The sequence below is a fragment of the Populus euphratica genome, unplaced genomic scaffold (genome assembly GCF_000495115.2).
Source record: "Populus euphratica unplaced genomic scaffold, PopEup_1.0 scaffold323.1, whole genome shotgun sequence".
NCBI lineage: Eukaryota > Viridiplantae > Streptophyta > Magnoliopsida > Malpighiales > Salicaceae > Populus > Populus euphratica.
In genome coordinates this window covers 256,056-280,452 of record NW_011500128.1, presented here as the reverse complement: position 1 = coordinate 280,452, position 24,397 = coordinate 256,056, and the positions used below count along the sequence as shown (strand labels likewise).

Here is a 24,397-nt window from a genome sequence, read left to right as displayed (position 1 = left end):
TCCTGCATTGCCATAATCAATCGTATATATAACATACAAAGCTTGAGTATAAGCTCTTCAAATGTGCCTTTAGTTGGCTATAGGATGGACAAGATGCGGGCGAACTTCTTAAACCTTGCAGAGTGTACTTAAGAAAATCAGAATTTTAAACTCGTCGTCCTCTTCACGGTGGTATGTTCAAAAACACGTTTTGAGAACTTTGATTTTTGAGTTTGGATCAAACACCCTTTTTTTCAAGAACTTTCAAGAACAAGCTCTGATACCAGTTGTTAGGTGATCCAAACATTCAAACACACACAAATTTACGTGGTTCGGCAACTTGCCTACTTCACGGAGCTACTGGTTTGTATTAATCAAGCTCAAAAGCAATACAAACAAGAAAACAAGGAGGAGGAGAAAACTTATCTACTCAACTCAACTCTCACCCTTAGCTCTCTCTCTGTGTTTCTCTCTATCTCGTGGTGATCATCAGCTATCAAGCAAAGTATTAAAGAGTGAACAAGATAGCAAATATAAAACATGTTAGTATCAAACATTAAAGTCCATATTAAGTTTACATTATACTTATTCTTACACCATTAGTGTAACCTTTTCACCTTGACATAATTAACTTAGCTAGACATAATGAAAGAAAGCAAAATAGATAAACAAAATAAGAACATAAAAGTTAACTAAGTAAAGGAAAGGAAATGAAAGGCATAAACTTAATATTAATGAAAACAAAGCATAAAAAATACAAAGAGAGAAAGGAAGAGCATGATCTTGATCTGGAAATCAAGATGCCTAAATGCATGGCAAATGCCTCCTTTTATAGGCCAAAAATGGGAACTATTGATTTGATGACTAATTGATAAGTGGGTGACCAACTTTTGACTTGGTGACAATCCTTATCTTCTCTTGTCTGCCCAAAACGTCATTGATAACGTCAAAATTGGAGCCAGTTGTAAACATGAAAGTTGTAGGCAATTGTCTCAGCTTTCTTGTGTAAAAATTTCAGCTCATTTGGACTTCTAGAACTCCAGATATGGCCAAAATACCGAATAGTGCTCGGGCTGGAAGACAGATTCGGGCTTCTTTGTTGTTGCTACAATTTGGACTTGATAATGGCCTTTTTAGATCTTGGGCTCCATATGAAAGTTGTAGGCCTATGTCTTACCTTTCCATCCATATAAATTGGACCTAAATCTGAGATCTGTAGCTCCAGATATGACCCAATTACCGAACAGTGTTCCGGTTTGGATTGCACCGACATCTCTTTTCTAAGTTTGGCCATCTCTTTATCCTTGCAATTTAAGTTCTTCAAGTCATCAATCAATCCTTTCATTTATGTGATAGGCCTGCATTAAAAATAGACATTTACCATAAATTATAGGTATCTTATATTATTAGATACATTATTATAAAACATATTTTAGTTAAGGAGTTATTGATACTTCAAGTGCAAAATGATGATATAAAACCATGATAAAAATGCACTTTTAAGTACTAATCACACCCCCCAACCAGCTTATTACTAGTCCCTAGTAATCAAAGCGTTAAAATAGAAAACAAATTTGCAAATTTCACAAAGCAAGGTATTCATCATTTAACTTCCATTAGTCTATCCAGATAAACAAACTCTCATTAAATTTATATATCTGCTCAATACCTCTTAACAAGATATTAATAAACCTTTCTTTTGTGCTCAATGTATCAACACATAATTATGGGGCTTTTCTTGGAAGAAAACAAAATTTTTGTTCTAATGTTTAAGGTTAACTTCCTTGGGTTGGGATTACTATTTTTGTCTTTTTTTTTTTTTTTAACTCTATATACATATACTTTAAAAACATCATGCATCTTTAACCCATGTAATGAGCTTTCAGCTAATGACTCCCAGACCAGTTGGTCTTAGGGCATTAGGTGTTAAGACACCCCTACGAGCTTAGTAACTCGGGTCGCAGATACTGATATGTAGATAGTGCAATGTTTGATTCCCTTAAGCTTTTCTCCTCAACCCATGTAACAAGCGTTGGGCCAATAGCTCCCAAGTCAGTTGACTTTAGGGTATTAGGTGTTAAAACACCCCTTCGGGCTTAATTGCTTAGGTTAGGGAGGCTACGAAACCAAACTTATCTACATTTTTATTATCATCATTTTTTTTTCTTTTTTTCTTTTTTTTTTTTTTTTTTTTTTTTTTTTTTTTTTTTTTTTTTTTTTTTTTTTTTTTTTTCTTTTTAATTATATACAATCCCTTTCCCTTAGTTGTTACCTTTAACAAAAGAACATAAATAATGTAATAATCCAATATGCAACCCACAATCATATGTTAAAGTGTGTGTGTGTAAATTAAGGTTTAAAAATACATGTTAAATAAGTATATGAGCAGAATTAAGTGGTAACAATACGAGAGTTTGTAAACCTGAATATTTCAGGAAGTATTATAATAGACCTTGTTAAGAATGGTTACTAAGATGCGTCTCAAGAGTCACTTTAACAAAAGAACTCCTTTACTCTGCCATCCTAGTAACAACAATTATGCACATGCTTTATGAAATGAAAAACAATTTTTTTTTTATCAACTACTACCCTCTCCCCCCAACCAAAACGAGACATTGTCCTCAATGTTCTAAGGTAGAAAGATAGAGTATAGAAGATATCACCTGAAATAACGAACACTGACAAACCTGAAACACACTGAAACAAATATAAGAAACAACAAAACACAATAATAAAACCAAGCATGTGTATGTACAGGTAGTTGTGATTGTGGCTCACATCTTCCCTTGGTTTTACGTCCAAGAACGGCTTAAACGCCCTCTATGGGTCGGGGATAGGCTTCCCATCCAGTTTTCTTAAAAACTGGCAAACAGGGTCTTTTTTAGTCAGATTCCCAAGACTAAGTCTATCATGTTCTTTATGAAATAGTGGCCATAAATCATGAATTGCACGATGCACATCTCCACTAGGATGCGTCTCAAGAGTCAATAGAAGATTATCTAAAGACTCCTTACTCAGGCCATCCTTAATGAATTGTATTTTATCTTCACGGTTTATAGATACCATTCCTAAAGAACGACATTGTGTATTACAAGTCCATCTAGCACATCGATGACAGACTTCTAGTCGTTTTGCACGACGTTTCTTTGCAAAAGTGCTTTTACCTGTTCCAGGCATGTGTGAAATGAAGTTAGAGGACTCACCTGATAATCGGACCTTTGCTTCAATCAACCAACGAATATCTTCAGGAATTCCATGATTCATTAATAATCTCAATCTTGCACATCTAGCACGGTAAATTTTTGTAATCGCATTCTGAGGCAGAGCGGGAAAATACTTTTTCAATTTTTCAAGATTAGTGTCCATTTTCAAATGAGAATTGGAAGAGAGATTCAAAGAATTGCACAAATATATACACAAATATCAGTTATTGTGGGAAACTGAAAGAACCGACTTAAGTCACGGAGTACCGTTGTCTGCCATTTGACCGGGGTGAGAGAAACTAGCAAAAATCACTCGAAAAGAAACACAAAAAAGAAAATGTGAGAAAAACAAAATAATCAACCTTTATCTACAAGATCATTCAAACCAGCTGATTCATTTTCACTAGGAAAATTATCAAAGTAAGCTTTCAAACAATGTCCATTTTCCTTAAAATCATTGTCATTCATTGAATTCTCAATATCACAGGCCCCATAAGGATTGCTCCATCTTGATCTTAGCTCTTTAGGGAATGCATAGAGTTGAGAATCATAAAACAAAACTTTTTGACAAGTGTCAATTTTTTGACAATTTTCACAAGTTTTGCAGAATGCATGTGTGTCCTTGAACATGGTGGGCCAATAAAATCCATTTTGAAAGATTTTTGTAGCTGTCTTTTTTGACAAGAAATAACTTCCACATGCTTCACAATGACAAAGTTTAATGACACTACTTACCTCATTGTCGGGAATGAATCTTTGAAATATTTGATCAGGACAATATTTGAATAAGTTAGGGTCATCACAATAAAAGCTCTTCACTTCATTCAAAAACTTTTCTTTGTCTTGGGTACTCCAATCAGCTGGCAAATCTCCTAAAGCAAGAAAATTAATATTTTTATCATACCAAGGCATTGGACTAAGAGAAAGTAAGGATTCGTTAGGAAAGTAATCATCGATTGGTGTGATGTCAGATGTCGAATCTGTTGTCATTGTTGACAAAAGATTCGCATCAACATTTTCTATGCGTTTTTCATCCGTGATTTCTTCCTCAGAATAAATCATTTGCAAATCTTCAGTTTTATCCAATTCATTTTTACTTAAAGTAGATTCAAGTTGATCATAAACTAATTCCTCAATATGATCTACTTCTTGTAAATCATTATCATCTCCAGGTTGCTTGCAAATGTTGAAAATATTCATCTCCAATGTCATGTTTCCAAATGATAGCTTCATCAGTCCATTCCTACAATTAATCAATGCGTTAGAGGTTGCAAGAAACGGACGTCCTAAAATAACAGGAAATGAATTACATGTTTCAACAGGTTCTGTGTCCAAGACAATAAAATCCACAGGATAAATGAATTTATCGACTTGTACTAACACATCTTCAATTATTCCTCTAGGCACTTTTACAGATCTATCGGCAAGTAAAAGAGATATAGAAGTTGGTTTTAACTCACCTAGATTGAGACTCTGAAAAACTGAATATGGAAGTAAATTCACACTAGCACCAAGATCAAGTAAGGCTCTTTCAATTTTATGCTTTCCAATAAAGCAGGAAATTGTAGGACAGTCAGGGTCTTTATATTTCAAAGCATTGTTGTTTTGAAGAATAGCACTTACTTGTTCCGCTAGAAAGGCTTTCTTTTTCACATTCAGTTTCCTCTTCACAGTGCATAGATATTTCAAAAATTTAGCATAGGAAGGAACCTGTTTAATAGCATCCAGCAAAGGTATATTGATCCTTACCTGTTTGAAAATTTCATAAATTTCAGAATTGTGATTGACTTTCCTTTGTTTGGTCATGACTTGAGGAAATGGAAGTGCTGGCGGTGAGTCAGTCATTTCTTTGCAATTTTCAGATTCATCCCCTTCCTTACCCTCAGAGATTGACTCATCATCTTTCTCATAAGGTTCAAGAGCGGGTTTTCCAATAACCTTACCACTGCGCAGAGTAGTGACTGATTTGACTTGATCCATCTGTTGGCTTCCGGAACTACTTGCATTTGCATTGTATTGCCCTTTGGGATTTTGTTGTGTTTGAGATGGAAACTTACCTTTCTCTTGGAAACTAAGAGCAGATGTTAATTTAGCAAGAGTATCTTTAAAATCTGTCATGTTTTGAACAAGTTGAGTATTAATTGTCTCTTGCTTTTCAATGAATGCATGCAATGTTTCCTCAAGATTTCTTCTAGGAGGTGGAGCATAAGGAGGTGCATATCCATGAGAATTTTGGAAATTATAGTGTGCTTGAAACGGTGGTTGTGAAGTTTGTGCATTGTTGTTCTCACTCTTCCAATTGAAATTTGGGTGATTCCTCCAACCAGGGTTGTATGTTTGGGAGTATGGGTTATGGTTGGCCCTTTGAAAACTGTTTAAAGCATGGGCTTGTTCATGGAGACATTCCTTAAAAGAAGGCAAGGTTGGACAGTTACTGGTTGAGTGTTCATTTGTTTCACAGATTTGACACACAATATTTTCAACAGATTTTAATTGACCACTCTTTTTCAATTCTAGTGCCTCAACTTTTCTAGCTAAAGATGCAAACTTGGCTTGAAGGTCATGATCTTCCCTAAGGTTGTACATACCTCCATTAGATGTATGAGGTTGAGTTTTACTCGGTGCCTCACAAGTACCCGCGGTGTCCCAATTTTGAGCATTTTCAGCTAACAAGTCTAAGTACTCCATTGCTTCATCAGGGTCTTTATCTTTAAAAGTTCCATTATACATCAATTAGGTGTTAACCCTTCATAGAAATGTGAAACCAATCTCCATGTTTCAAAACCATGATGAGGGCAAGTACTAAGCAAGTCTCGATACCTATCCCAACATTGGTAAAATGTTTCTCCTGGTTTTTGAGTGAAAGTGGTGATTTGTCTCTTGAAAGAGTTTGTTCTATGAGATGGGAAAAACTTCTTTAAAAATTGTTGTTGCATTTCATCCCAAGCACGAATGGATCCTGGTCTTAAATTTTGTAGCCATGTTTTAGCTTTATCTTTTAATGAAAAAGGGAAAAGCTTTAATCTGATGGTGCTCATGCTACAATTTAAGTTATTATATGTGTTGCACACCTCCTCAAATTCCCTTAAATGCAAGTATGGATTTTCCAATTCCAAACCATGAAAAGAAGGTAAAAGTTGAATAATACCTGGTTTAAAATTAAAATGAGATGCATTAGGAGGAAAAACTATGCATGATGGTGCACTTGTTCTTGTGGGATTCATGTGGTCTCTAAGTGTTCTAGCACGGTTATTCTCATTATTTTCATTATGAAGTGATTGATTATCTTCTTCAGCCATATTTTCTGAAAATGATGAGGATACCCTACAAAGTCTACCACTTGATGTACGTGACCACACTCTCATGCACGTGTAGCAATAAAATAAAAAAGAAGAAGAAAGCAAAAGAAGGAGGAAGAAAACAAAATAAAAAGAAACAAAGTTATATACCAGAAAAGTGAAAAGAGAAAATAAAATAAATACTATAATTTATACAAGAACTTACCTCCCCGGCAACGGCGCCAAAAACTTGACACGACTAAAAGATTGATGTCTTCTCCCAAGTGCAGGAGTGTCGAAGTAATAAATAACCCGGCAAGACCGGGGTCGAACCACAGGGAGGTTATTTGTACAAATTATAAATAACAATAATACAACAACAATAACAATAACAATAACAACAATAACAATAATAACAATAATAATAATAATAATAATAATAATAATAATAATAATAATAATAATAACAATAGTAATAATAGTAATACTACTAATACTAATAATAATAATAGTAGTAGTAGTAGTAGTAGTAGTAGTAATAATAATAATAATAAAGAAAGAGAAGAAGAAGAAGATGACGAGAACTTGGAGATGGAAAATTAATGTAAGGATTAAACAATAATAATAACAAATGTCAAGGTTAGAGGTTCCACTAATGGTATATCAAACAAGTATAATATAAACTCTTATTATTGAATTGGAAGCCACACACAAAGGAGGTTCCAATCAGATTATATATTGTTAACATGATTACATTAGTCATCTTATTCAATTAATGCTAATACTTGTAAATCTCGTCAAGCATTCATGATTATAACTTATGTTAACAACAAATCAAGTTCCTTTCATAGCTCAGGTGTCGGTTATACCATACATTATGGGCTATGAAAGTGCCAAGCATTTGTTGTACCAAGTGTTATACAACATAAATCAAGATTAGTCATTTAACAAGCAAAGTATTAAAGAGTGAACAAGATAACAAATATAAAACATGTTAGCATCAAACATTAAAGTCCATATTAAGTTTACATTATACTTATTCTTACACCATTAGTGTAACCTTTTCACCTTGACATAACTAACTTAGCTAGACATAATGAAAGAAAGCAAAATAGATAAACAAAATAAGAACATAAAAGTTAACTAAGTAAAGGAAAGGAAATGAAAGGCATAAACTTGATATTAATGAAAGCAAAGCATAAACATTACAAAAAATACAAAGAGAGAAAGGAAGAGCATGATCTTGATCTGGAAACCAAGATGCCTAAATGCATGGCAAATGCCTCCTTTTATAGGCCAAAAATGGGAACTATTGATTTGATGACTAATTGATAAGTGGGTGGCCAACTTTTGACTTGGTGACAATCCTTATCTTCTCTTGTCTGCCCAAAACGTCATTGATAACGTCAAAATTGGAGCCAGTTGCAAACATGAAAGTTGTAGGCAATTGTCTCAGCTTTCTTGTGTAAACAATTCAGCTCATTTGGACTTCTAGAACTCTAGATATGGCCAAAATACCGAACAGTGCTCGGGCTGGAAGACAGATTCGGGCTTCTTTGTTGTTGCTACAATTTGGACTTGATAATGGCCTTTTTAGATCTTGGGCTCCATATGAAAGTTGTAGGCCTATGTCTTACCTTTCCATCCATATAAATTGGACCTAAATCTGAGATCTTTAACTCCAGATATGACCCAATTATCGAACAGTGTTCCGGTTTGGATTGCACCGATACCTCTTTTCTAAGTTTGGCCATCTCTTTATCCTTGCAATTTAAGTTCTTCAAGTCATCAATCAATCTTTTCATTTATGTGATAGGCCTGCATTAAAAATAGATATTTACCATAAATTATAGGTATCTTATATTATTAGATACATTATTATAAAACATATTTAAGTTAAGGAGTTATTGATACTTCAAGTGCAAAATGATGATATAAAACCATGATAAAAATGTCATTTTAAGTACTAATCACAACTCAACTCTCACCCTTAACTCTCTCTCTGTGTTTCTCTCTATCTCGTGGTGATCATCAGCTATCAATGACACTCTCTATTTATAGCTGATGTGGGAGACAAGCTTCTTCTTTAGTCAACAATGATGGGCAACAATTTCTTTGGTTAGGCACCCACCATGCAACCACCATTGATTTTAGCCATGTCTAACATGGCTGCCACCAACCATGTTGTGTCCACACCCAACAATCTCCCACTTGGACACAAATGGCGTTAGATCTGTCTTTTAATCTTTAAGACCAACTGAAGCTTTACACAGCTTCAGTTTATCAAGAGTGACTCCTTTGGTTAACATGTCGGCTGGATTCTTGCTTCCACAGATCTTTTCAAGTAACAGTTGTTCATCGTCGAGCAATTGCCTGATGAAGTGATATTTGATCTGTATGTGCTTTGTTCTGGAGTGAAATGCTGGATTCTTGGCAAGGAAGATTGCACTCTGACTGTCACTATACAAAGTACCTTTTCCATGCATCTTGCCCAATTCTTGCAAGAAACTCTGTAGCCATACTATCTCTTTTGCAGATTCTGAAACTGCAACATATTCAGCTTCTGTCGTTGAAAGAGCAACTATCTTTTGCAAGGTAGAACTCTAAGAAACAGCAGTGCCTCCTAGAGTGTATATATAACCTGTAGTACTCTTTCTGCTATCAACATCTCTTGCTAGATCAGCATCTACAAAGCCTTCAAGTTTCAAACCGCCAGCTGTGAAAGTAAGACATGTCTCCGATGAGCCTTTTAAGTACCTCATGATCCATTTCACTGCCTCCCAATGCTGCTTTCCAGGATTGCTCATATATCGGCTTACAACTCCCACTGCATGGGCAATATCTGGTCTAGTACAGACCATGGCATACATCAAGGAGCCGATAGCTGAGGCGTATGGAATCTGGTCCATGTATCCACGTTCTAGCTCAGTTTTTGGTGACTAGTCTCTACTGAGCTTGAAATGATTCCCCAGAGGTGTACATACTGGCTTAGCATTATCCATACTAAACCTGCTGAGAACCTTCTTGACATACTTTGCCTGTGAAAGCTTTAGTATGCCTTTGTCTTTGTCTCTAATGATTCTCATGCCAAGTATTTGTTTAGCAGCTCCCAGATCCTTCATTTCAAACTGTTTTGACAATTGTTGCTTTAGCTTGTCAATCTCTTCCATGCTGGATCCTGCAATTAACATATCATCCATATATAATAGTAAAATGATATAGGAGTTGTCAAAATGTTTGACATAGCAACAGTGATTAGCCTGACATTTTGTGTATCCCGTACTACACATGAAGTTATCAAACTTCTTGTACCACTGTCTTGGAGCTTGCTTCAAACCATATAGGCTCTTCTTTAGTTTGCAAACTTGACTCTCCTTTCCTGGTATTGCAAACCCCTCTGGTTGTTGCATGTAAATGTCTTCCTCCAATTCTCCATGAAGAAATGTTGTTTTTACATCTAATTGTTCAAGATGTAAATTTTTTGCAGCTACTATCCCTAGAACAACTCTGATTGTTGTAAGCTTCACAACTGGAGAAAATATCTCAGAATAGTCGATCCCCTTCTTTTGCTGAAACCCTTTTACAACAAGTCTTGCTTTGAACCGTTTGCTTCCGTCATGCTCGGTCTTTACTCTGTAAACCCACTTGTTTTGCAAGGCCTTCTTTCCTTCAGGCAGTTTGGTTAACTCCCAAGTCTTGTTCTTCAACAATGACTCCATCTCGTCCTTCATGGCGAACTCCCACTTGCTCGAGTTTCCATCTTGTAAGGATTCTTCATAAGTTAATGGTTCACCACCATCTGTCAGCAAGATATAATTCAGTAGAAGTGTGAACCGTTGTGGAGGCTTTATAGTCCTTGAAGACCTGCGAACAGCTGGTTCACTTGTCTCTGCACTATCTTGTGTAGAAGTGGTGGGTACTGAAGTGCTTGAACTGTCTTGTATGAACTCTTGAGTGGTAACATCAGGAAGCCCTTCTAATTGTATGAATTCAGATTTCTGTGGACTCGTATCTGAATCAGTTATCTCTAGTTCTGTACTTGATTTGTCTTTGTACAAAACTTTCTCGTTGAAGATCACGTTCCTGCTTCTGATAATCTTCCTGTTCTGATCATCCCAAAAACGAAATCCAAATTCTTCATCTCCATAGCCAATAAAGAAACATTTCTTTGATTTGGCATCCAGCTTGTTGCGAGCATCAGAGTCTACATGCACATAGGAAACACACCCAAAGACCTTTAGGTGAGAAAGCTGTACTTCTTTTCCTCTCCAGACTTCCTCGGGCAGTCTGAACTCCAAAGGAACTGATGGTCCACGGTTGATCAAGTAAACTGCAGTATGAACTGCATCAGCCCAGAATGTTTGAGGTAACCCAGAATGCAACCTCATGCTTCTAGCTCGTTCATTGATGGTCCTGTTCATCCGTTCAACAATGCCATTCTGTTGTGGTGTGCCTGGAACTGTCTTTTCCATTCTGATACCGTTGACAACGCAATACTCCTTGAAACCTCCATCAATGTATTCTCCTCCATTATCAGATCGTAAGCATTTCAACTTCAAACCTGATTCAATTTCAACCATAGCCTTCCATTTCTTGAATGTGTCAAACACATCAGATTTATTTTTCAGAAAGTAGACCCATACCTTTCTGCTGAAGTCGTCAATAAAAGTCACATAGTACCGAGAACCTCCAAGAGATGCTACAGGAGCTGGTCCCCATAAATCTGTGTGCACCAGTTCTAGCTTTCTTGGTCTTAAGATCCTGTCAACCTTTAAGAAACTGAGCTTATTCTGTTTTCCGAGAACACAACTTTCACAAATGTCTAGATCAACATTTTTTAACTCTGGCAGCTTTCCCTTTGACTGAAGTATCTTCATCCCCTTTTGACTCATATGGCCGAGTCTGCAATGCCATAGCTGTGCCTGATTTTCTGCTTCAGTAGAGGCAATTATATCTGCTGATCTTGTGGTCATATACAGGGTGCCTGTTTTCTTTCCACGAGCCAAAACCATTGCTCCCTTTGATACCTTCCACATTCCTCCACAAAAAAGGATTGAATGACCACTATCATCAAGTTGTCCGACCGAGATCAGCTTCTTCTTTAGTCCAGGAACATGCCTTACATTTTACAAGTTCCATATAGATCCATTCATTGTCTTGATTTGCACATCTCCTATACCCACAATATCCAATGGTTGTCCATCGGCCAGATAGACTACCCCGTGATCTCCAGCAATATAGTTTTGCATCATTTCATGGTGTGGTGTACAGTGAAATGAAGCTCCAGAATCAAGAACCCAATCATCAATAGGACTATGTACAGCAAGAATCAAAGCATCTTGTACCTCGTCTGTAGTGGCGTTTGCAGAATCAACTTCAGGTTTCTTCGGTTTTGTGCAACTCCTCATGAAATGACCAGGTTTGCCACAATTCCAACATTCAACCTGCTTCCTAGGTCCAAACTTGCTTTTGCTTCTGTACCTGGATTTTGATCTGCCTTTGGATAAGCCTCTATCTTGTCTCCTTCCTCGAGTGTTGATGTTGAAAGCTGAACCTGAACTTGAGCTTTCACCCGAGTCTTTCCTTCGTACTTCTTCAGCTAAAATCAGGTCTCGGATGTCATCATATTTTAATTTGGATTTTCCAGCTGAGTTGCTTACGACTGTTCTCATACCTTCCCAACTGCTTGGAAGTGAGCTAGCAAAATAAGTGCTCAGATCTCATCATCAAACTCAATTTCAACAGATGACAATTGATTTGTGATGGTGTTGAAATTATTAAGATGTTGTGTAACAGAGGTGCTTTCTGTCATCTTCAGGTTGAACAGCTTCTTCATCAAGTGCACTTTGTTATTTGCTGATGGCTTCTCATACATCCCAGACAAGGCTTCCATCAATCTTGCTGTGGATCTCTCTTTTGTAACATTATGAGCAACTCTTCTTGACAATGATAGCCGGATAATGCCCAAGACTTGTCTATCAAGTATTTGCCAATCTTCTTCTGACATGTTTTCTGGCTTGCTCCCCAACAGAGGAAGATGAAGTTTCTTCCCATATAGATAATCTTCAATTTGCATTTTCCAATATCCATAATCAGTTCCATCAAATTTTTCAATTCCTGCAGCCTTTATTTCATCAGCCATTTTTACTCTTTCTCGGATTTGAATCTCAAAAATTTGACCTTACAGATGTGTCCGGAATGGCCAAAAATGCTGGAAACGACACTAAGATCACCCAAATCGGACTTCGGATGGCTCCGATTTAAACAATCAAAAAATTGAGATAACTGGACGCTGCAGATGAAGCCACGTGGCAGGAGGAATAGTCGCTGCGCCACACCAGATCAAAACCCAGTTGTGCTGACGTGGCTAGATGACGTGTCAGACACGTAGGCAATGTGGGGTCCACCCAATCTGACGTGGCAGTGGTGACGTGTCTGGTGACGTGGCTGATGACCGTGTCGACCGGCTGATGTGGTAGGTGAGTTGGGCTACTGGCTGTGTCGAACGGCCGACGTGTCTGCTGACGTGGCAGAGTCGGGTTGCAGGAAACGGCAAGGAAGACGCGTGAAGCGTGTACGGCGCTTCTGTGCGCGTGGACAGTACTGGTGGTGGCGCGTGCGGGCATGCAGGACGTCGGATTTTCGCCGGGTTTTCACCAGTGGATTCCTCTCGTCGTCCTCTTCACGGTAGTATGTTCAAAAACACGTTTTGAGAACTTTTATTTTTGAGTTTGGATCAAACACCCTCTTTTTCAAGAACTTTCAAGAACAAGCTCTGATACCAGTTGTTAGGTGATCCAAACATTCAAACACACACAAATTTACGTGGTTCGGCAACTTGCCTACTTCACGGAGCTACTGGTTTGTATTAATCAAGCTCAAAAGCAATACAAACAAGAAAACAAGGAGGAGGAGAAAACTTATCTACTCAACTCAACTCTCACCCTTAGCTCTCTCTCTGTGTTTCTCTCTATCTCGTGGTGATCATCAGCTATCAATGGCACTCTCTATTTATAGCTGATGTGGGAGACAAGCTTCTTCTTTAGTCAACAATGGTGGGCAACAATTTCTTTGGTTAGGCACCCACCATGCAACCACCATTGACTTTAGCCATGTCTAACATGGCTGCCACCAACCATTTTGTGTCCACACCCAACAATCTCGACACTTGTAATAAAGAAGGGATGGAAAAAAATAATAATTAATACAATAACTTAATAACTCATGCTTTTTTTCAAATTAGTTGTTATTTTTTATATTAGATCATTAAAATTATAAAAAATATTAATTTAACATTAAAAAAAAAAACCTGTAGAATCTGCACATCCAGATACATTTTCCTAGAACTGAGATGCGCTGAGGCCCAAGCAAACATTTGACTCTACGGCAGTGCAAGGGCAGTTCCAGACAGTCTAAACTTGTTCCCAGAAGTAAAATAATATTTAAAAAATTATGCCATAGTTTTTAAGGATATTTTAAAAAATATGGTAATATTAATAATTATTTTGGAATAGTTATATATCAACTTAATATGCATAGCTTTTTTTTTTAAAAAAAAAAATATGCATTAATATTTAACAAGAATAGGATATCAAAATTAAGAGAGAGAGAGAGTTCCTTCCAAGTTTATAAGAATTTGATTTTCTTTTTGGTATAGTGAAAAGAAAAAAAAATTATAATCCTCTAAAATAAACAAAACCTAGAGAATCAGATAACAACAAATAGCAAACTCTCGAATAAGGGTTCTCCTAAATACATAAAGCAGAGTCACTTTTTGATGCAAACTTAGTCATATAGTTAACACATGAATTAGCTTCACACAAAATATGAAGTAAACAAATTTTTCAATTTCATGCCGGGAGTTTTTATGTCAAAAATAACAACTCAGAACAAGTGATACTTGTTAAAATCATATTGAATCAATCGAATAAAATATGTAGAATCAAAGTTGTATATGACCTTTTTGAAACCTCTATCTCATGCCACTAATAAACCATATTTAATTCCTAGTAGTTCTGGAAGTAGATTAAAACCAAAACTTCTATAACCCGTAAAACTCATTAATCATCACCTTTCAAAATTTCATAAAAGACCCTAAAATCCAGTCCTCCCCGGGTTCCTAAAAGAGTTGTCATCCACATCCAGTTTAATAAATTATTTTTCAAGCTTAAGCCATGAGATAGTAGTGGAGTGCCTACTCACCATATTTGGATTATTCCAAGCATCACAACACACATCTTTTAAAATGTGAATTTAATATAACAAACAGTTATCCCTCAAATACTCCTTCCCAAAAGCTAAAATATTTCTCCTCCTTCAAATCCACCAGAGACTAGACAAGAATAGCAAGAAAATGTTCGATAAGACAAATCTTTGAACCCATTCTATCACATTTAGAACACCAGAACCCTTGCCGATTTATGAGATCTAATTCAAGCTAAATACTCATGGCAAACACATAATTTCTAATACAATGTAAAATGTCCTCGTCCTCCTTGTTACAACCACCATAGATTGGAAATGAGAAAATATTGTGTTTAAACTACAATAAATTAGTGGTAAGGTTATTATAAAATAATTGCTAAATAAACATCTTGATTTTTTCTAAAACCTTCAATTTCCAAATCCAAGTCCACCTTACATCTAAAAGAAGATTTCTAGCTTCGAACAAAAGCCAAGAATAAGTTGAAGTGGGATTATACATACCATTCATATTGGCAGACCATACAATGCAATCCTCTAGCTTGGGACAAAATGGAATTGGTACCACCTTGATTTTCTATTTTACTAAATTTGAAATATGTGCATCTAGTACATAAGAGTTTCATTTTCCACCATACCATAAATCTGAAACTTTAAATCTGAATCAATAATATGTATTATATTCACTTCTGACCCTATTATGTCGTTCTGCATCCAAAGGTCAAACCATAAAGATAAATCCTCATTACCTTCTCTGTAAATGAACCCACCACGAAGAAAATTAAATGTCTTATACAAAGAGTGTCATGTAATAGAAACATTTCGAGACACAGTATAAGTATTTAGCAAACTGGGATGTTGAAGATACTTATGCCTTAATATTGATATCCACGATTTCCTTCCTTCATTTATGATTTGCCAAGCTCACTTACCCAAAAAAGCCACATTAGCCAATCTTGCCTCCCTAATACCCAATCCACCATAATTTCCTTGTGAGGATACAATATTCCAATTCACCAAATGAATTCCTCGACTTGAAATATATCATTCCCATACGAGATTTCACACCTTTTTATCAATTTCCAAGCAAACCTATGGAAGCTAGATTTGTTATATAGAGTAAGTAGGGATTGCTGCCAAAACCAATTTTACTAAGGTAACCTTTCTAGCCTTATTCAGTAAACAACATTTCCAAGCTGCAAACTTAGATTGAATACTCTATATAATGAAATTTAGATTTGACTTCTTAACCCTACCCTGAATTAAAGGGAAGCCAAGGTATTTACCAAGATTGCTAACAAACTTAATATTAGAGATTTGTGAGAGGTCATGCTTCACCCTTATGCTAACATTGTTGGAAAACATTACTCTTGATTTGTTAGAATTCACCCTTAGACCTGAAGCACTACAGAAAGTTGTGAGAACATTAACAAGCATACACATATATACACTGGTACCTTTAGTAAATGAAAGGACATCATCCGCAAAAAGCAGATGAAAGATACCTGGGATGCCTTTAGAGACATGAATTGGCAACCAAGTTTTATCATATACTTTTTTATTAATAAGGCAAGCAAGCTTCTCTATACACATCACAAATAAGTAAGGCAAAAGTGGATTTCATTGATATAATCCCCTTATTGGTGAAAACACTGGCAATTTCAAACCATTCCAAAGAAGAGAATTTGAAAAGGACTAAACACAAAATATTATCAACTTAATAGTACCTATCGGGAGTCCAAAGTCTTCTAAGATGGATTTTAAAAAATCCCAATTAATCTTATCATATGCCTTTTCAAGATCAATTTTAGCTACCAAGATCCCATGTTTATTTTTAGTCTTGTGCATATGATGCAGAACTTTCTGATTGATTAAAACATTATCAATAGTACTGCAATCTATTGTGAAGCTGCTCTAAAGAGGGCCAATAAGATCATCAAGATAGGATCGCAGACTGTTTACTAAGACCTTGATAATAAGCTTATAAATAACATTACATAAGCTTATAGGATGAAACTGCTTAAAGTCAGAAGGATTCTCCTATTTTGAAATCAGAACCATAAACATTTCTGAAATCTTTCTGTTAAAATTACCTTACTCAAAAGCAGTCTGGATTAACCTCTAGATGTCGTCTCCTGCTACATCCCAATGAGTTTTAAAGAAGAAAGGCTAGAAACCATCTATACTCGGTGTTTTAAAAGGCTTCATACTAAAGAGAGCTGCAAACACTTCATTTTTAGTAACCAGTTTCATTAAATTAGCCACTCCAAGATTACAAAGCTTTGGAACTTCAATCTCATCCAAAGCTGAAATATCCACTACATTATCATAACTAAAAAGATATTTGAAGAAATTAATGGCCTCAACCTGTAACTTAGCATCATCTGAACACCAAGAGCCATCAGGAAGAAAAAATCATAAAACATATTTCTTTGCCTTCTAATATAAGTAAGCGTATGGAAATTAAGGCTTGAAGAATTCTTACCAAATTAAGGCTTAAAATTCTTACCCGAACCATAATATGATTAATAATAGCAGAGGAGGCAATGAAATCAGTAGTCCATTTTTGCATTGTCAGATGGTGGTTAAAGATCATCCATGAACCCCCGTTATTGACCCTATCCCGATCCTCCACAATATCAAACTTGACCATGAAATAGTCGTTTCTAATATCCATGAGCTCAAACCCTCCTAACAATTTCCAAGCAGATTTTAATCGACTCTGCATTTGAAAGTAACCAACATCCTTTCCTAGCAATTTGATTACTAAAGAATCATGCCAAGAATAACAAAGATCGTTAAAGATGCAGTCATTTATCAAAATCTTAGGCAGCAATCTGTTTTGATTCTCATGCTGAATCTGCATCTGCTTTCTATCTATCAAATTCATTCTTTCTCTTATAGGATGTGGAATCTTGTTACTCAAAACTTTATCTTTGAAAAAATCTTTTTTAAGATTACGAGGTTTGTATGGAATGAAGTCCACTAGAATATTACCCTTCACAAACTTAGCATTAATGTTTGGTCAATTGTCTTAAGGATTTGATTTTGAGAATGCCTAATATAATACAATCTAAAAAAATTGAGTTTATAATTTTAAGTTTCTACCCATTAATTATTTTTTATATATAAATTTTTATATTTTTAAGTATGTAACAATTAATATAAAAAATCTAATCCTAAAAGAAAAACATATTAGTCTATTATTTTTTTTACCATTTATTCATTTTTTATTATGCTTTTTTTAGTTAGGTTCAAATGCATTTTTTTAAAATATTTTTTTATATAGTAATTTTTTTATGATACATAATGAGTAATCAATAATATCTTATTAATTATTATTTTAGATTTATTTTGAAAAGAAATATACAAAAGAGAGAAAATAAAATGTAGAACCATAAAAAACAATAAAAATATCTATATCTAAACTTTCTCTCTTATAGATTTTTTTTAAGAATGGTTTTTTTATAAAAAAATTGATATAATACAACTAGTTAATTCTTAAATATTATAATATTATTCGATGATTTTATAACTATGTATGATTTTAATTTTAATTTTATAACTATTTAAGATTTTAACTTTAGATATTGGGGTGGAGAGCAGATTGGTTTAACAAAACCAAACTGAAAATTATTATTATTTATTTTATCATCTATTATAAGTTATTTATTACTTTTTATTTTTATTAAACTTGAAGTAGGTTTTTTTGAAAAAGAAAAATTAATTAACATGGGTTGACTTATATGAATTTTATATATATATAATCATGATCTTTTTCTTTGTTGTTTTTTAAAGGAAAAACAAAACTCATTTTATAATTTAATGGGGAGATGCTATTTAGAAAAGAAAAATTGATAATATAGTTTATTAAATAGTATAAATATTTTTTTTATTTATCTTCACTCAAATGATAAAAACCTTTTTAAAAAAGTTAATTGTATTTTAGTATATTTGATAAAAAAAACTTGATATGATTCGATTGACTTGCCAGATTTAAAAACAATCTAAATGATTTTCAATCAACCTAATACTAAGTCATAAAATTAAAAAAATAATTAAAAAATAACTTGATTTAACCCCCAGTAAACTCGTCAGAATCATGACATGACTAATAAAATCAAAATAATTTTATAAAAAGTAAAAAAATATATAGGTTTTAAAAAAAATGAAAAAAACTAGTGAAAAAAATTGATATTCTTACTAGAACTATAGGAATTGTATTTTTATAAAATAAATAATAATAAAATAACATTTTGTTTAGTACAATGTTTGAAATGTATAAAATAAACATTAAAAAATTAAAATAATATATTTTTTAATTTTTCATTTAGCATCTTCAAAACAAAAATACTAAAATAAGTCCAAAAACTGACGTGTCACATTAAAAACATGTACTAACGAACTGGACAACAACAAGAATAACATAGGCTCCACTTTCTCCAAATACATTCCCAAAATTCAACACGTACTCGTCTTGTCTTCGACAGAACAATCAAAATGGAAGCAGGAACATCGTCAGCTACCACAGGAGGCGGTGGTGGAGGAGGAGGACCGGCGCCGTTCTTGGTAAAGACATATGACATGGTGGATGATTCATCGACCGACGAGATCGTGTCTTGGAGTTCGAATAAAAACAGCTTTGTTGTTTGGAACCCTCCAGAATTCGCCAGATTGTTGCTCCCTACCTTTTTCAAGCACAATAATTTCTCTAGCTTTATCAGACAATTAAACACCTATGTGAGTGCTCTAAAGTTTGTTTCCTTTTTGGTTTTGTTATTACAAGTTTGAATCTTTGTGGCAAATGAGTCGTCGAAGGGTTTTTTCTAAATTGAAATTCTTGATATCATGGTAGAATGAATTTTGGTAGTGAAGAAATTTTTTTCTTTAGAGCCTTTTTAAGTGTAGAAATGGTTGATCATTTTGTTGGGGAGTTGATCATTTTTAAGTGCAGGGTTTGGGTTTAGAGGCTGGCCGCGGATTGAGGAAATGGTTTGATGGGATGGTGAGATTTAGAAATGGAAGAATCAATAATCCTTATTGGAAGATAGATTAGTGAATACTTGTAATCTGAGTATAGATTAGTGACTACTTGTAGTCTGAGTATCTATTTTAGATGCAGGAGCCCTTGGCATAATCAAAGCGTCTCTGATCTGGTTTAATATTGAATGAATGAATGAATGTGTAACGACGGAATCAGCTCGTTTATCAGATGCTAAAATACTAGTTTGCTGTATTGGCTCAGTCATTCCCAATATGGCTGGGTTTTGGGACAGAACATGTATTTGGAAAGAATGGTTGTGAATTATTTGATAAAAATAAGTAAATGACTGGCAGGAAATATTGGTGGGTAATGGATTAACTTAACGATGTTTGATTTTAGTGAAATTTGCAAATTTCTACATGTTATGCATTTTATAATTGTCAGTAATGAAGGAAGAGCCTTTATATTCAAAGATGGAATGCAACTTTGTTGTTGTAGGCAATGATGGTTGGGTCTCAAATGGATTGTCATAGAAAAGAATTCGTATTGTTTTCTATGAAGGAAGAGCCTTAATAATCGAAGATGGAATGCAAATTTGTCCTTGTAAGCAATGATAGTTGGGTCTGAAATGGATTGTCATAGTGAAGAATTCGTATTGTTTTCATGCTCTCTATTTTACCTTTGGATTTAAAAGTTTCTCATCACTTGTTGCTTCACAAAACACTTCTCGGACTGTGTGCAAACTGCCTTATACATTGTTAACAGCTCTTCAGTTGGAATAACATCAATCGTGTATGCTTTTTGGTAAGAGAAATTTCCCATTTTCTAAGGTATTATCTAAATTAGAGGGGAGACTGTATTGGGTTTAATTAGCTTATTGTCTATATGTAGAGGATTTTGTTTTTTAAAGCCAACTTAACTTAGCATGGCATAATTTCTGTTGCCAGGGATTTAGAAAGATTGATCCTGAGAGATGGGAATTTGCCAATGAAGATTTTGTGAAAGATCAAAAGCACCTGCTTAAGAATATCCACCGAAGAAAACCAATCCACAGTCATAGTCAACCTCAAGGTTCTTTAGTGGATCCAGAAAGAGCTGCATATGAGGAAGAAATAGAAAAGCTTGCACGTGATAAAGCTAAACTCAAGGCAAGTATTCTAAGGTTTGAACAGCAGCGGTCATCTGCAAAGCTACAGGTGGAAGATCTAACACAGAAGATAGATACTATGCAGCAGAGGCAGGAAAAGCTGCTGTCGTTCTTAGAGAAGGCTGTTCAAAACCCTACTTTTGTTGAACACCTTGCTCGCAAGATTGAAGCTATGGATTTTTCAGCCTATAGCAAGAAGAGACGATTGCCCCAAGTTGATCACCCAATGCCAATTGCAGAAAATAGTCTTGTGGAAAACCACAGTAGTTCTAGACCTGAGTCGAATGTCATCCATCAAGATTTCCCAGATAAGTTGAGACTGGAATTGTCACCAGCTGTTTCAGATATTAATTTGGTTTCACACAGCACACAGAGCTCCAATGAAGATGGGGGAAGCCCACAAAGAAAAATATCTGAAGGGAATCCAAAAGATGCACTGACTAGGACATCAGGTTTGCTATTGGCACCTGAAACGTTAGAACTTTCAGACACAGGGGCATCGTATGCATTTAAAGTGAATCCAGCTGTCCCAAAAGACATACCAGCAAATGGGAGCCCAGCACTACATTCACTGCAGTCGAATTTGACTTCTAATGAAGAAGTTGACGGTCATATTTCCTGTCAGCTAAATCTTAGTCTGGCATCTTCTCCTTTGCAAGTCAACAAAAATCCTTATTTAACTAGGATACCTCAACTAGGCCAGGAAATTGGCAAATCTCCAGAATCAAGGTTTAATGAGAGTAACAAAGATTCTGATATCCGAGCTAGTCAGAACAACATAAATCTGGGTAACGAGGGCAGAGTTTTATCCTCCTCCCAGGAGACCCCAAGTAACAATCAAGCACCTCCATCAGCTCCAGTTAGAGTGAATGATGTTTTCTGGGAACAGTTCCTAACTGAAAGGCCCGGCTATTCTGATAATGAAGAGGCAAGTTCTAATTACAGAGCAAACCCATATGATGAGCGAGAAAGAAGGATAGGTTTCGGAGCGCCAAGAAATGCTAAAAACATGGAGCAGCTCTCTCTGTGAGCATCGCAATTGTCTTAGAGCCTAGCAAAAGGTTCGCAGAGGTTTCTCTCAGTACCTTTGGTGCTCTCATAAAATTACCATTGGCAACATGAGAATATAACTTGACATGAAACCATCTATTTGGTTTGAATAATATAATGTTGACGCTTGACATGCCACTAGTAATTTTAGATGCTATTACTGTTCATACCGCTCCACCCTTCTAATAGATTGCATTCATTTGGCGTGCTGATGTGGGAAAATTGAATTTTATGGGTGTAGCATGGTGCAGATTTAAATGGTGGGATAGTAGGCAATGGCTGATCCTTACTGTTGGTTTGAAATTGTCTTCTACTTCCATTAACCAGTAGCACATTCCACATGTTCTTTCCCCTTTTCGTGCTTGATGCCCTAAAGCTATAATGACAATAACACGCTTGTTCTATATGACTTTGGCGCCTGTGTTAGTTTTAAAAGCGATTTGGTATTGTACACTGTTGGTGGTCAAAACCTTACACTTTCAGTCACATGTTTTAAATTCTGCTGCTGATTACATACTTCATGAAACAAAACTTTCTGAAATACAAGTATTGGTGGTCAAATTCAATGAAAACTAACCATAATACCTGAAAAATAAACTTAGTCCATCCCTCCCTCCCTCCCTCCCTATATTGACTTCCAAAAACAGTGATACTCTGGTATTTACGATACTCTGGTATTTACAATCTCACATTTGCTTACGAATACTCTTTTATAGATTGACAAAACCCTATTTCCCTTCAACTCTAAGCAAACAAGTTGCTGTTATATCCCTCTCAATTGATTTTCTTTTTCCCTTTTTCGTGAAAGGTGAGGCACCAAACACCTAATTTTTTTTTACTAATATGACATTGCAGGTTACACCTAACTACGTTTTCTTCTCGGTCCTCTCCATTATTAAAGGCCTCTCTTTGTGAATCTAACACTTGTGCAGCGAAGCACTCCCACATTTACATTTTGCAAACAAAACAGGTCACCACTACTGGTAAACAACATTGAAAAAATGGAACGATTACAACACCTCTTGATCTCATTGTATCTGCTTATTCTCTCCATCAATTTAACCACAACCACAGCTCAATCACCTGCGCCCGCTCCTGCACCACCCGGCCCCACTAATGTCATCAAAATACTCAAAAAGGCTGGCCACTTCAAGACCTTCATCCGCCTCTTGAAATCCACTCAATTGGACAGCAATCTAAACTCCCAACTTGGCAACACAAACAATGGTTTGACCATCTTTGCTCCAAGCGATAGTGCATTTTCAGCCCTTAAAACAGGCACTCTCCGCACCTTAACTGATCAAGAGAAGGTCGAGTTGATGCAGTTTCACATTGTCCCTATGTTCATCTCATCTTCCCAATTTGATACCGTGAGTAGCCCTTTAAAAACACACGCTGGATCTGGTGCTAGGTTTCAGCTTAACGTTACCGCCAGTGGGAACTCCTTGAACATATCTACAGGACTTACCAACACCACCATTTCTGACACTGTATACACGGACACCAATCTTGCTATATATCAGGTTGACAAGGTGCTACTTCCTTTGGATATATTTACCCCTAAACCTCCACCACCGGCACCGGCACCGGCACCAAAGCTTAAAGCAGAGTCAGAGAGCCCTGATGATGGTGTTTCTAAGAAGGATATTTCTAGCGCTGTAAGTTTTATCATGTATCATGATACGGTGTTCTTTATAGTTGGTACTGTTGTTGCAATATCGTTTTCTTTGTGACCAGAAAAAGCCTAGGAACCATGTGATAAGGACAGCTTGTCCTGGATTTGGTCCTCGTAGTTGACATAAAAACTTGTTGCCTGAAAAAGAGTGAAAAAAAGAGCGGGAGTTCTCTATATGTTATTACAGGAAACCTTCGAAAGCTAGATGCCTCAAGTTGCTGCTTGTCATAAAGAAAGTTGGTATCACTTCTATAAGTTCATTGATTTATTCAAAATCTCTTTGTCTAGTACTTTCGTTGGTGGTGTGAACGTGGGTGCTGCCATTGCCATCTTCTAAACTTTTCTACAAATGTGATGATGTTACCCGCTGAAAGATAAGTTCCATATACACTGTTAGGTACGTGTTCAATCCCCCAGCTGGGAATCCTTAATGGTATGCAATGATAGCCTCCCCAATGCAATTGCCCACCTAGAGAAACTAAATTTAGTGGGTTGTTGATCCTTCTGTTAAAGGTAGTGTCATGGCTTCACATGCACGCGCAAAAAAAAACAAGAAAACCCTAATATGGACGGCAAGTATTGAGGATATCGTTGAAGAAAAAGGCCCAAATTACATAATCCAATCATGCCACCTTAACAATTGCATTACAACTGTTTTGGATGTTCAGTTTTTTACTCCAACCTCTATAGAGAACCATCTATACCTCCTCTGTGCAGAACTCTTGTCATGGAGCAATCATATGAAGAAAAATAGACCAGAAAGGGGCCAATGAATTGAGTTGCCTCAATCCTATAAAGTGGGGCAGTTAACACATAAATTCATATATATGGAAGCCCTAGAAACCATAGAAATTCTATATTGAATGTGACTTGTCACAA

At 35.7% G+C, this 24,397-nt stretch overlaps 2 protein-coding genes across 2 annotated transcripts; both read left to right on the top strand.

The window, feature by feature from the left end:
* The first annotated feature begins 19,054 nt into the window (after positions 1 to 19,054).
* Positions 19,055 to 22,146, top strand: LOC105110332 (heat stress transcription factor A-5-like). The gene is made up of 2 exons (XM_011005331.1): positions 19,055 to 19,402; positions 20,594 to 22,146. The coding sequence occupies exons 1-2, from the start codon at positions 19,163 to 19,165 to the stop codon at positions 21,821 to 21,823; spliced, it is 1,470 nt and encodes a 489-aa protein (XP_011003633.1). The 5' UTR covers positions 19,055 to 19,162; the 3' UTR covers positions 21,824 to 22,146.
* A 567-nt stretch (positions 22,147 to 22,713) lies between these two features.
* LOC105110329 (fasciclin-like arabinogalactan protein 12) lies at positions 22,714 to 23,868 on the top strand. The gene has a single exon (XM_011005328.1). The coding sequence runs from the start codon at positions 22,845 to 22,847 to the stop codon at positions 23,574 to 23,576; it is 732 nt and encodes a 243-aa protein (XP_011003630.1). The 5' UTR covers positions 22,714 to 22,844; the 3' UTR covers positions 23,577 to 23,868.
* The last annotated feature ends 529 nt before the right edge of the window (positions 23,869 to 24,397 follow it).

Excerpts from the sequence above, each read along its gene's own strand:
- LOC105110329 (XM_011005328.1), top strand. The coding sequence starts at position 22,845 with ATGGAACGATTACAACACCTCTTGATCTCATTGTATCTGCTTATTCTC.
- LOC105110332 (XM_011005331.1), top strand. The coding sequence starts at position 19,163 with ATGGAAGCAGGAACATCGTCAGCTACCACAGGAGGCGGTGGTGGAGGA. Across the intron at positions 19,403-20,593 it reads TCAGACAATTAAACACCTAT|GGATTTAGAAAGATTGATCC; the intron begins GTGAGTGCTCTA and ends TTCTGTTGCCAG.